The sequence below is a fragment of the Myxine glutinosa genome, chromosome 8 (assembly GCF_964187855.1).
Source record: "Myxine glutinosa chromosome 8, kmMyxGlut1.1, whole genome shotgun sequence".
NCBI lineage: Eukaryota > Metazoa > Chordata > Myxini > Myxiniformes > Myxinidae > Myxine > Myxine glutinosa.
In genome coordinates this window covers 121,872,300-121,886,472 of record NC_136268.1, presented here as the reverse complement: position 1 = coordinate 121,886,472, position 14,173 = coordinate 121,872,300, and the positions used below count along the sequence as shown (strand labels likewise).

Genomic DNA, 14,173 nt, shown 5'->3' with positions numbered 1-14,173 from the left:
TTTTTGGGTTTTGGCATTTGCTATATTTTTTCAAAATATTTCTTCAAAATTTATACATATTCAAAATATTCACTGGTAATCAAATTTAAACCACTGAGCAAAAGAAGATTGCATGTACACTGGGGTTCTGTCTTTGTACATCAGGTTCAAAGTGTCGTCCATCAATGACCCAGCTCAGAGGCTTGCTGCAGGTAAATACCTTTGAATCATCATGGGTGTTGCAATTATTTGTTTGTCCAATTTTATACAAGCTGGAATTTTCTCCAATTACATTTATTCTTAATTTAGGTTTGACCCAACTTCTGAAGTGAAATACAAGGAAGGTAAAATGTGATGTTCAGAAGATTATTGTATTCAAAACAAATGGAAGCACCCATTAGTCTGCATATCTATCTCCCAGTTGACAAAGCTCTTTCTGACATTTTGACAATCGAGCAGCCTTCCTCCAGGACTGCCGGCATTGTGCACCCAGTGTTAGGATGCCCCCAACAGCATCCTCTTAATGGGCAGGGGTTATCACATGACCACAATAATCAGATGGTGAGGCAGTCTCAGATTATTGCAGTCACATGATGCTTAACACTTGGCACCCAATACCTGCATAGTCCAGGAGGAAGACCACTTGGTGGTTTGAAATGTCAGATATGAGCCTTGCTAATTGGTAGTACTTAGCAGTAATATAAATCTAATTATTTTCATTAATCATTCAACTCCAGTGGCCTGCAAAAGTATTTAACCCCCTCCAAAGGTTTCACATTTTCATGCCACCTGAGCTTATTTTGTGATGCTTTCAAAGAAGTCAGACATAAAGTGGTGGAGAAGCAACATTCAGGAGAGAGTTTTAGAACATTTCAAAGTCACTCATTATCCCTTTGAGTATGGTGAAATCCATCATTAAGAAAAGGAAGACGTCTCATACCACCCAGACACAACACAGATCAGGTCGCCCATCCAAATTCAGCAACTGAGCGAACAGGAAACTGGTTTGGGATGTCACTTTAAATCCAACAATGACTTTGAAAGATCTGCAAAGCTCTATATCCTCGATAGGCGTCAGTGTTCATCAATCAACAATAACCCGTTGCCTTCACAAAGCTAGCCTCTCTGGACAGGTAGCAAGAAAGAAGCCAATACTGAAAGAGATGCATCTAAAAGCTTGTATGGAGTTTATATTTTAAAAAAGATTCATGATACTGCAGGCATTTGGAGAAATATTTTGTGGTCAGACGAGACAAATATTGAACTTTATGGTCTAAATTCAAAGTATTCTGTCTGGCACAAGCCTAACACTGCACATCACCCAGTCAACACCATCTCTACTATCAAAAATCAGATGGTGGTGGCAGCATGTTATGGGGCTGCTTTTCATCAGCAGGGATTGGCAAGCTTGTCAGGATAGAAGGTACAATGGACAGTGCAAAGTACAGGAGAATCCTTGATGAAAACCTGCTCGAGTCAGCCATGAATCTGAAACTGCGGAGCAGATTTACATTTCAGCAGGACAATGATCCAAAGCACAAAGCTGAAGCCACACTCTAGTGGCTGAATAAGAAAAAAATTAATGTTCTTGAGTGGCCCATTCAAAGTCCTAATTTGGACCCAATTGAACATTTATGGCGAGACGTGAAGATTACAGTCTATCGACGATGAACATCAAACTTGGAAGACCGAGAGCAATTATTTTTTTTATTTTTTTTTGTATGCAAGATCGAGGCTCGTGTCAGAGCTAACATCAATCAAAAAACAAAAACAATGAACGGACACACAAAACATACAAAAAAGAGAGTGGGAGACAAGATGGGGAGAGAGAGGGAAGCACACAAGTACAACAGCAGAGAACAGGGACAACGGAAGATCTGTGGGAGGGAGAGGGCTTGGGGGGAGGAGGCATGGGAAGGCAGGGGGGAGGGGGGGGGGAGTATAAAACACATGGACACTGCTGGAACTTCCAGGAAAGAAAAAAGTCGGTATTTCCAAAAAAAAAGTGGATTTAGGGTGAATTAACGGTGGTAGAAGAGATCAAGGTTTTGGATGGGGGAAGATAAGAGATGGTGGTGAACAGCTGTTTTAAAGACCTGGAGGGAGGAGTGGGATTGAAGAGAGTGAGGGAGTTTGTTCCAGACATGGGAGTAAAGAGGAATGAAGGAGTGAAGGTGAGCAGAGAGTCTTGATTTTGGCAATTTCACCAGAAGAGGGTTGCTGGCAGATGTTGTGCGACCTGTTGGAATATTTGGGGGACAGAGCACAGATAGAGCTGGGGGAGCTAGGCCGGATAGGACTCAGTAGAAGACAGAAAGACCACATACCTGCCTGCGGTGAGTGAGTGAAAGGCCCTCGGAGTTAGCTTCATCGCAGGAGATTCCAATGATCCTGAAAGCATTGGTTTCAACAACGTGTAGACGAGCTAGGTGTGAGGCAGGAGCACCGGCCCAGAGGGGGTAACAGTATTCCATTGAGCTGCGGATGAAAGCCTTGTATGTGGTGAGGAGCTCAGGTGTGCCAAGGAAGGACCTCGCACGACGGAGGATGCCCAATCGGCAACTGGCTTTGGAGGCCAGCTTGGAAATGTGGTTTTCCCAGGAAAGACCATGGCAGAGTGAGACCCAAAATATTGAGTGACAGAACTTCTTGGAGAGTATTGTTCAGAAAGTAGATGGGAGGGTTGTCCAGTCGGTCTTTTCGGAGAGACATAGTAAGAGTGTGAGATTTGTGAGGATAGGATTGAAAGACATGTTCCACTTGTTTGACCGGTCTGTGATTTTGTCCAGGACTGCAGAGAGTGGGGAAGCTGCAGACTGCCGATCCGAGATATGAGGAATGGAGCGGCAGAGTGTGGAGTCATCAGCAAAGAGATAGAGACGATTTTCAAGAGTGTCAGAGAGATCATTGATGAAGACCAGAAAAAGCACAGGGCCCAGAACACTGCCTTGAGTAACTCCAGCCTGAACAGGAAGGGGAGATGAGAGAAACCCTTTCAGGGCCACACGTTGACTACGATCAGAGAGGAAGTCCGCAAGCCATGCGTGGAGATTTCCATGGATCCCATAGGAGGAGAGTTTGGTGAGCAGAGCTGAGTGCCAGACCGTATCGAAGGCACGTGATATGTCAAGGGAGACAGCTCTAATTTCCTGTTTGGCATTGAGGACCTCCATCCATTGTTGAGACAGCAGAAGCAGCATGTCCAGAGTAGAGCGACCTGGTCTGAAACCAAATTGATGATGAATTTTCACGTGAATAATGAGCAAATATTCCACCATCTCACTGTGCAAAGCTGGTAAATACCTACCCACAAAGACTCATAGGTCTTTATGTACTCCGATAGTCTTCATGTGCAACATTCATTCCTGCAAAGGGTGCTTCCATTAAGAACTGACCTGAGGGGCTGAATACTTTTTCAACCAGTGAATTTTGATTGGTACATGTTTTTGCAGGTATTCCTGGCATATAACCTCCTTCAACTATAACAGTGCTCAGTTCGCTCTCTTCAGTTATGAATAAAAAAGTTAATTTGGAAAAATTGTTTCTCCATAATTCATAATTAATCTAAATGTGGCATTATTTGTAGGGGGTGAATACTTTTGCAGGCCACTGTAAAGATCAAAATATATTATACTGATAATACCCAATGGTGTATGCAATGTGCTTGTCCACAGCATTAGCAGACCTGTTCCTGTCAATGGACCGCATCACAACACAGCGTCAGGCAGATAATGAGGAGGACCGGGTCACTCAGAAGAGCCGTGACATTCAAGCCCTGCATGAGATTATGACGTGCGGAGGGCGATGCAGTTTGTTTGACCAAGTGGTGGACAGAACAGAATTGGACCTGCAGTGGCAAAGGCCGGTTCAGGTTGCTGTGCCCGTGGCTGTATTGAAAGCACTGCAGCAGTCTGAGCCAGCATTCGCTGAAATAGGCTCCGATGGTCTTTATGTACAACAGGCAGGTGATACAGTGATCTTAAGAAATTACCTTTACCTGGGTGCCTTATACATGAACATACAAACTCATGGTTGTATTGATCTGGGGGGGTGGGAGGGGTCTCACTGAGTGAGAGGTGTTGGCAGACCACAAATTGTAAGGGTGTCCAGGGGTGCTCATGGAAATTACATGTTAAACATTGGCATTTCTTCTATTCTTAAGCAACTCTTGCTGTGCATAATTGCTTATACACTTTGCTGATTCACATTTGTTTGCTAACCTGGCACACATACCACACACCTTTCTCGTGAGATACATCCTTCCAGGATTTTGAACTGGTCTTCTGACTGCCTCTCTCACAGGATGCGTTATATTGCTGGTGCAAGATCCTGCAGCTGTTGAGGCAAGTGTTGGAAGGACATCCATCATGGAGAGAACTGGAGGCATGGAAAAAAACAGAATAATGATGACTTCACACATGGTCATGCGCACAGGCAACAAGCCAATATTTCGCTAGTTAACTGCTCTTTCAACTAATTCTTCATAAAATACAGAATAACACCAGGAACGCTCTCCCTATTTCATCGAAAAGCCAAAAGAATAAAAAAGTAAAGGAATACATAAATATAAATGAGAATGACAATTGGTAGAGAATGGCCAGGCTGAACAGTTTGCGTTTTGTATCCCACTCATAAGCCGGATCTAAATCCCCACCGTGTTACTTGCGAAAATCGAAGATTGGTTGGTCTTGTGCATGTTAATCTGTCTATTTGTTTGTCTGTCTGTATGTCAGTCGCCTACAGGTCACAATTTTCAACTGATCTTCACCAAACTTCACCAAATGGTAGAGATGGTCATAAGCAAGAAGCCTATTTTTTAAGGGGTCAAAAGGTCAATAGGTCAACATAGGCCAAAGGTGACCAACTTTGTCAAATTTCTAAAATCCTCAATTTTCATCTGATTGACTTGAAATTTGAAGAGGATTTGCATATCTGGACACTGAATTCAACCACTAACTCCATTTTAGGTCAACATAGGCCACTATGACAATAGTGATGTCCAATAGTTGACAAGTCCTGGTGTTGGCTTAGGGGTTAGGGTGCCGGCTTGGGATCCTAGGATCCTGGGTTCGAATCCCGGTTGATCGCTAAATTAACACCAGGAGGGGTTGACTCAGCCTGTCATCCTTCCGAGGTCGGCAAATTGAGTACCAGCTGGCTGGGATGAATGATCCCGGTGTGTGCCCCGGTTTAGGATAGGTACATCCTGGCGATCTGGCGATCATACCTGGCGGTACATTTAGGATACGTACATCCCCGGATCCCTGCGCATCGTAAGAGGCGACTAAGGGTTGGCGCCAGGAAGGGCATCCGGGCATAAAAACATTGCCTCAAACAGGGAACCATGATTGTCATGGGGCCCGCAAGGCTAACCCCTGCTCTAGCGGGGAAAATGGCCTTAAAACGATCATTCATTCATAGGCCAAAAGGTCAACATAGGCCAAATTTCTAAAATCCTCAATTTACATCCGATTGACTTGAAATTTGAAGAGGTTTTACATATCAGCTAACTGAATTCAACCACCAACTATTTTTGAGATCAGCATCGGCCAAAAGGTCAACATAGACCAAAGGTCACCAAGTTTGTCAAATTTCTAAAATCCTCAATTTTCATCTGATTGACTTGAAAATTTAAGAGCATTTGCGCATCTGCTCACTGAATTCAGCCACCAAGTATTTTTGAGGTCATCACAGGCCAACAACATATTTTAGGGATTTCGCAAGTGTCGTGCTATGCACGACATATTTCTTCTTTTTTTTTGAGTCGAGGCTCATGGAAGAGCTAGTACTAGTTCACTGATGGGGATCAGGGTGCAACAGGACAAATGGAACAACAGAAAGAGGGAGGAAACACCAACATCAAAGCCGAAAGTCAAGCCAGAGGGAGGCGGACAAACAATGGGTGTGGGGATGAATGAGGGGCAAGAGAGGATGTATTATGGGCTGCACAAGATGGATACAGAAGGAAACACTCAGGAGGGGAACTGGAAATTTGGAAGGAGGGATTGCGGTGGGGTGAGGGAGGTGGTTAACGGGGGTAGAAAAGATCATGGTTTTGGATGGGGCACGATCTAATATGGTGAAGAACAGCTGTCCTGAAGAGGGAAGAAGATTGAGATTGAAAGTAAGAATGAGGGGAGAATGTGATTGGGAAGAATGAGATTGAAGAGAATGTGGAAGTTGGTTCCATAGGTGGGAAATAAGAGGTGCAAATGAGTGGAGGTGTGCAATGACCCTGGATTTAGGTGGTTTCACCAGAAGGGGGTTGATGTTGGACCACATGAGCCCTGCAGAAACCTGGGGGGGGGGGGCAAGGGGGGAGGGGAATGGGACAGATCATTGAAAGGGAAGAGAATGCAAGACCAGAAAGGAGGCGGTAGAAGACAGAGACCACTGACCTGTCTGATAGTGAAGCAATAGGCACATAGACTCAGCTTCATCATGGGCGATTCAAAATAAATCCTAAAGGCCTTGGTGTCCACAACATCAAGCTGAGCAGGATGTGAGGTGGGGAAGCCAGCCCAGAGGGCAAAGCAGTACTCCATCAAGCTGTGGATGAAGGCCTTGTAGGTGTATAGGAGTTCAGATGTGCCAAGGAAGGACTTTGTACGATGGAGGATGCCCAGTGGGTGGCTGGCTTTGGAGGCCAACTTTGAAATGTAGTTTGCCCAATAAATATCATGGCTTTGTTCTCCCAAACTACACACACAATTATTATGAAACTGTACCACAAATATTCATCACCCGTGATGCAGTAAAGTTCGTTCATGGCATTTAAAACTAGAAAGGCACTCTTTGACTATGCGACGTCGACCGATATGCCTCCGCCAACATTATTACATCATTATGAATACATGTACCAAGTTTGATTTAAATCCCTTCAGCTGTTCTCAAGTCTCACATTTTTACCTTATATGACCTCTGACCTTTGACCTCGTGACCCCGGAAATCTAATCAGTTCATCCTTACATCATTATATGTACCTGTACCAAGTTTGACTAAGATCCCTTTAAGTTATCGTGGCAACGAAAACCCATCACGGACGCACGGACAGTCGGATGAACAACCCGAAAACATAATGCCTCCATTGGCAAAGGCATAAAAATCAGTCGAATGGAGTTTACAGGAGGTGGAAGGGTGGGGAGGGAGGGAGTAGAGGGGTCAAAGTGGGTGCAGGTTTGACCCTCCACAATAAGTATTTGCTTTCTTCTCGAAAACTACACAATTTTGATGAAAATTGACCGGAAGGGTGGGGAGGGAGGGAGTAGAAGGGTCAAAGTGGGTGCAGGTTTGACCCCCCACAATAAGTATTTGCTTTCTTCTCGAAAACTACACAATTTTGATGAAAATTGACCACAACCTTCATCACCTGTGATGCTAAAAGTAATAGTCCTATTTTCACCAAAGATTGTAGAACTTCTGAGGACCAAGGCCTCCTGATACCATGCAAATCCTAATCCATTCCTACATTAAGTACATCAAGCTAAAGGTTAAACGTCATTGCCATTCCAGGATCGCTACTTTTGACTTCTTCAAAAGTATTCACATGATTCAGATGCAACTTGGTAGGAATCATCTCGACATGGTGGTTTCACAAGTTTGTTCAAACTATCGCCTAATTTCCATATTTTATGGGTCATCCATGCCTACCAGTTGTTCTTCCCTTGTTCTCAGAATGCCAATGCCTACAAGTTGTTCTCTTCCCTGGACAGCATATAACAGAATTGGATTTGGTTGTGGTAAGGAAGTGACAGCTGTGGAGAGTTAATTATTGCAAGGCAGTGGTGGAAGAGCATGTTACCACCCAGCACAAGCATGGGGGGGGGGGGGGGGGAGGGGGGTTAGCACCCAGCACAAGCCTGGGGGGAGGGGGGTTACCACCCAGTTAGTTCAAGTTTGTAGTGAGGATGAAGAAAAGGAGGGAGGTTAAGAGCATTAGTCGGAAGGTCATTAGGTGGGGGAAATGTAGGGGAAACTTCACCGTAGAGTACAAGCAGAGGATGAGAGACAGGTATGAGCAACTTAGCGAAGAAGCTGAGTTTGGAGAAGGAGTGGAAAAAGTATGGAGAGGCATTTAGGGTAATTGGAGAAATGTTGTGTGAAAGGACGTCAGGAAAGGGTGCATCGTCGAGGAATAGAAACCTGGTATGGAAGTAGTGAAGGCAGTTGGTGAAAAGAAGGGGGTTTGTAAGAGGACAGCGAAGATCAAGGACAGAGGCAGGCAAGCAAATACAGTGTTGTTGCACCTGTATCGGTGAGGGCGAGACAACCTGAAGAAATCTGTAACACGTGCACTTTTGTGGTTTGTTTTCAACGTATCCAATCACGTGACTGTTGTCGCGAAGGGTGCACTAACCGGAAGTTACGTAGTTCCGCGGGGGCCTATGGGAAGAAGATGAAAGCAGCAAGGAGAGATGTGGGTGACGTGAGGAATGATATGGAAAAGGATGGTGGGAGGAAGACGATTTATATTTCGGCTCGTGACAGGAATGTGGATAGCTCGGATATGAAGGGTGTGGGTGGTGGAGTTGAGGATGGGGGGTGGGGGTTAAAGATGGTGGAGTTGAGGATGGGGGTGGGGGTTAAATATGGTGGCGGGAAGCTAGTGACAGAGAGGGGCGCAGTATTTATATTAAGGTGTGGGAAGGATATATAGTGGGGCAACTTAGCATAACAATTGTGCATTTTGTGAGGAAAGCACCAAATTTGGCACACTAGTAGACTATCATATTATGAAAAGGTCTGAATATTGGGCCATCTCAGATTCAGAGATTTGATTTTTGCAAGATTTCGATTCGATTGGGATCGAAGAGAACACCTTCTTCGTCTTCTGTACAGTGAAGTTGCCAGCCCTGAATTCTCTGGCTACATCTGGGTGCTTCATTGGAAGTGCACCCATGTCCCTCAGGTGAACAGGGACCCACCTGGCATAGTGTGTGTGGTCTAAGGCATGGAACCATGGGACCAGTTCCGTCAGGGCATCAAGGTACATCGTGAATGAAGCCTGCCGAAGAGAACGCATGTAGACCAGTACCAACATCTCTAGTTCCAGCACAGTTGCCCAGTACTGAAAGTTGGGAATGTCTTCTCCTCTCTGGTGACACCAGTCTTCGAACTCAGGCAGGTCTTCTGCATCATCAGCATATGTCATACAGTGGCGTTCATACGCAAGGTGTTGCAGGATGTGCAGTGCCACTGCAGTGATTTGATGAGCTCTTCTTGTGCGGGTGACGTGGGCAGCTCGCAGGAAGGAGTCAGCCGTCCCTGGCGTTGCAATCTCAGCTTGCAAATCTGCAAATCTTGCAAAAATCAAATCTCTGAATCTGAGATGGCCCAATATCCAGATCTTTTCATGATATGATAGTCTACTAGTGTGCCAAATTTGGTGCTTCCTCACAAAATGCACAATTGTCATGCTATATTTAGCTTAGCTGCCGGACTAATACCAGCTGTTGAACAACAACCAGCAACACACAAACAGCATATAGACAACAACCAGCTGTGGAACCGGTAATAACGAAATGGCGAGCTGGAGATCCCGAGTTATGTGGAGGGGAAAGTGCAGTTGGTGGAGATCACAGAAGAGGAAGTGTGAATGGTATTGAAAAGGATGAAAAAAGGAAGGGCATCAGGCATTGATGGGGTGTGTACATCAATGATAATTGCAGCGGGAGAAGTCTCAATCAGTTGGACGACGAGGTTGTTGAACGTATTGTCGCGCAACCGCGATTAACACCACAGTTGCGGAGGCCGATTGCGAGGCTTTTAACTCCCGAGGCGAAAACTCAATAGCGGATTCCAAATCAAACACTTAAAGTTAAACGCGCGGAATGGCGGGACACAGCGAGAGCCCTGCAGCCTTATCTATTAAAATCCAACAGGAAACTGCGTTCAGATATATTCAGAAAATAATATAAGGATTTATTAACGGTTCCGAGAACAAATAAATGTGATTCTCTAAACCCCCTATATGGAGTACTCCCACTCGACAGAGTTATTAAACAAACCACAGGGCAGACGACGAAATGAACAAAGAGGGTGTGTGTGTGTGTGGTGCGTTCTTAGCTTTGCTCACTCGGGAGCGTGGCGTGGAGATCGTGCAGGCCTCGGAAGGCTAGGCCCTGACACGTGGGTGGGAGTGGTCTCCCCGACGCGACTCGCCGGCCCTAGTCCTCTCGCCCTGCAATTCTCAAACGCTCGCCCCGTCCGAAGGACCACGGTTTCTGGGGCTGTCGTCTCTGCCTGGCGCCTTGGAGATCGTGAGTGGTTGGCGATGGTACGCAAGAGGCCACGAATACGGCCACCAATGGGGCGAACCTCGGCACGACAGCCACCCACGCAAGCACGCGATCCAATCGCAGGGAAGATGGAGGGAACGAAGGCAGGAAAGAACGAGAGGGGAAAAATGTCCAGTGCACTCTTATCATGACTGAATCCTCTCAGCTCCCCCAAATGGCGTCTGCTCTGCCTCGTGTCCAACTCCGAAGTCCTCTTCTTCTCCGTCGTGTCGTCACTTCCCTCACGCACCGTCCCGCCCTCTCGTGACGTCCATTCGTCCGCCCTTCCCCATGACGTCAAAAGATCCACCCCCCTCTCATCGTGTCTCAGCAGGGTGCGTTTTGGTCGGTGTTGTTTCATTGATGTGAAAGGGAAGGGAATTAATTAATGTAGGTGCGCTAGGAGCATGAATTCCTACTGTCTAGGTGCGGTGCCAAAAGGGACATGGGATTGACCACAGGGGTGGGAAAACACACAAAGTTACCCTTATCACCCTAACTACTTAGCACTTCCTGTCCCCGTACAGGAAATATATACGCAATTATCCCGGCATACGCCTACACATACTAACTTAAAGGTACATAGAGGGTCCTAGCTATCGCGACATCCCGGAGCATTTTACCTACTCAGATCTACTCTGCTCTACATATTGCTCTACCAAATTCATAAAGGTATGTATGAGAGAGCGTTTGATTATGGAGAATTGGAGGGCAAGGTGAATTGTGCCAATTTTGAAGAGGAAGGGGGATGTTCAAGATCCGGGGAAGTACAGGGGACAAAGGGAAGAGTTTTGGTTTGTCCTGGGATGTCGGATGAGTTCAATGTGAACATCGGTTTGAGGCAGGGAAGCGCTCTCAGCCCACTCATGCTTATCAAGGTGATGGAGCTGGTCCCAGGAAGGTGAACATGATGGGGGTATTCTCGGGAGACTATTGTATGCAGATGATCTGGTTGTTGTGGTGGGGAGTGGGCAGGAGATACAGGAAGTACTGTGGGAGTGTAAGAAGGCACTTGAGAAACATGGGCTGAAGAGGAGCATGAATAAGACGGAGGTGATGTGGGTTGGGCAGCAGAGAAAATAAATAAATATCAGATTAGACAGGAAGGAATCAGACAAGGAAATATATTTTATTATTTGCAGAGGGACAGTGATTGGGGATGATATGTCTGAGGCAGAGGTGTGGAGGATGATTCAGGTGGGTGTGAGTGCATGGAGTGTGGAGGGAGTAAAGACAGGCAGAAAGATTTCAAAGAGATTGAGAGGGAAGGTTTTGATGCCGTGTGCAACGCCGGCCTACCTTTACAGTCTGGAGATGGTGGCACGGACAGACAGACAACAACAGAGGCTGCAGGTTTGCGAGAACAACTGCGTCAGGAGGATTGCAGGTGTGAAGAGGGTGGATAGAAGGAGAATGGATGAACTGAGGGAGCAGATCGGTGTGCAGGTGAGCTTCATGGAGATTGGTGAAATGCCGGCTGAGATGGGCTGGCCATTTGGTGTGGGAAAGGGAAGAGAGAATGGCAAAGAGAGCGGATATGTTGAGGGAATAAGGTAGGAGGGGAAAGAGGTTGAGATGCGGTTGAGATGGGAGGATTGTGTGAGGAGGGATATCAGTAATGTGTGGTTGGTTGGAGAGTGGAGAGAGTTAGCTGAGGATAGAGGGGAGTGGAGGAGTATTGTGGTCAAGGCAGACCAGAAGCGTGCTCCATTGGACCAAAGGGAGGAGGAAGAAAAGAAGAAGATAGGAACCCAACACATCCCATCCACAGATATTGGTTCACGAGTTATCAAGTGACCACTATATTCGTCGTGTGTGTGTGTGTGTGTGTGTGTGTGTGTGTGTGTGTCTGTCTGTCCGCAGCATAACTACCAGATGATATCATCTGATCTTGATGAAACCTGGGTGGGAGGTTGATATCACGATCTAGTTGTGTCCTGCCTAGAGTGGGCGTATTGCGCCCATTGTGGGTGGAGCGATGCCCGAAAAAGACGTCTTTTTAGGGGGCAATCGAGTTAAAGCTACATCTTCTCCGAGGGGTTTGGTGGAACCTGGCAGGGGTTTCGATATTTGGTTAGGCCAATGTCATGTGTCTAGCCCCACGGAGCTCGATTTTTCATTTATATATATATATATATATATATATATATATATATATATATATATATATATATATATATATATATCTATATATATATCTATATATATATCTATATATATATCTATATATATATCTATATATATATATATATATCTATATATATATATCTATATATATATATATCTATATATATATATCTATATATATATATCTATATATATATCTATATATATATCTATATACTGTATATATCTATATATATATCTATATATATATCTATATATATATCTATATATATATCTATATATATATCTATATATATATCTATATATATATCTATATATATATCTATATATATATCTATATATATATCTATATATATATCTATATATCTATATATCTATATATCTATATATACACAAAGAATTAAGTTAAGCACCCCTACACAACGAATTAAGGTAAGCACCCCCTAATATATATTCTTTGTGTATATGTATACATTGGCATATATTCTAAGGTATGTGAGATCAAATAATGATTGGTATGACATTAGCAATTATCCATTGATGAAATTGAGTGATCAAAGTGAAAAAAAGGGATTGGTTGAGTCAGTGATCCGATCACGTGGGTCCTACACACGTTATTGACGCAAAGATCGCTAGAGGTCTTCTCAGAACAATGACTGTACGTTAGAAAACATAAACGTCATCCACACTGTCCGTGATGGACCTATAGCTCCATACTTAAATTGAGGTGAAAATATGCCTAAAATTCCCAAAAAATTTCACCTTAAATTATTCAGAATAAAATATTGAAAACGGCATGATCGTTATGTTTTTATGTGACCATAATATCACTTCTCCAGAAAATATAGCAATATCATGGGTATATTACACTGTTTTGACGACAACAAACTTGTAATGTGCGAGGTTGTAAAAAAACGGGGGGGGTGCTTAACTTAATTCTTTGTGTATATATATATATATATATATAAATAAATAAATAAATATATATATATATATATATATATATATATATATATATATATATATATATATATATATATATATATATATATACAGTGGAACCTTGACTTACGAGTTTAATTCGTTCTGTGACCGAGCTCGTAACTCAAATTGCTCGTTTCTCAAATCAAATTTCCCCATTAAAATGCATTGAAATGCTATTAATCCGTTCCAGCCCGCCAAAAACCACACCAATTTTTTTTTAAAATATACAGTATATATAAAAATATCTCGCGCTTTATATTTCACCTGTATGCAGCATACAAGTTGGCAGGATGGCCTGGACTGGAGGTACGCACACTTGACTCTAAAGTCTAAACTGTCCAGCCTGGGTTTGAATCCCGACCCAGCTATAACCTGTCATGGGTGAATCACAGGCAGGGTGATTCATCAATGTGTGTACCGCTAAACTGGGCGCCCCGTTTGCGTCCCATTAGTCGTTGGATGTTAAGGATCTCACCGTGTTTTCCACAAAGAGAAGGCGAGCTATCGCCGGCACTCTGAACAAGTTGTGGCCTGGCATGCTCTTCTCCTCTGCCGTTATATACGTCCTCCTCGGCATCTTTTTCCAGAAGAGCCCTGTCTCGTCACAGTTGAAGATTTGCTGGGGGATGTATCGTTCGGCTTCTATCAGTTCGGCAAAAGTTATAATAAAATCTTCAGCTGCCTTCACATCCGCCTCACCAAGTCGACAACACGCACACCTCGCTCATGTTTTTCGACGATTGCGTGTTTTATATCCAAGCACATCATCCTCTTCTTCTTCTCAGTTATAATAAAATCTTCAGCTG

General features: G+C 44.2%; 1 protein-coding gene across 1 annotated transcript in view; it reads left to right on the top strand.

Moving 5' to 3' along the window:
* LOC144893328 (ubiquitin carboxyl-terminal hydrolase 14-like) overlaps positions 1-14,173 on the top strand; it is a 159,650-nt gene that overhangs the window by 97,849 nt on the left and 47,628 nt on the right. Inside the window, exons 6-8 of the mRNA XM_078783720.1 lie at positions 145-191; positions 3,654-3,940; positions 4,282-4,362. Coding sequence (XP_078639846.1) covers positions 145-191; positions 3,654-3,940; positions 4,282-4,362 — 415 coding nt within the window. The remainder of the gene's footprint in view (positions 1-144; positions 192-3,653; positions 3,941-4,281; positions 4,363-14,173) is intronic.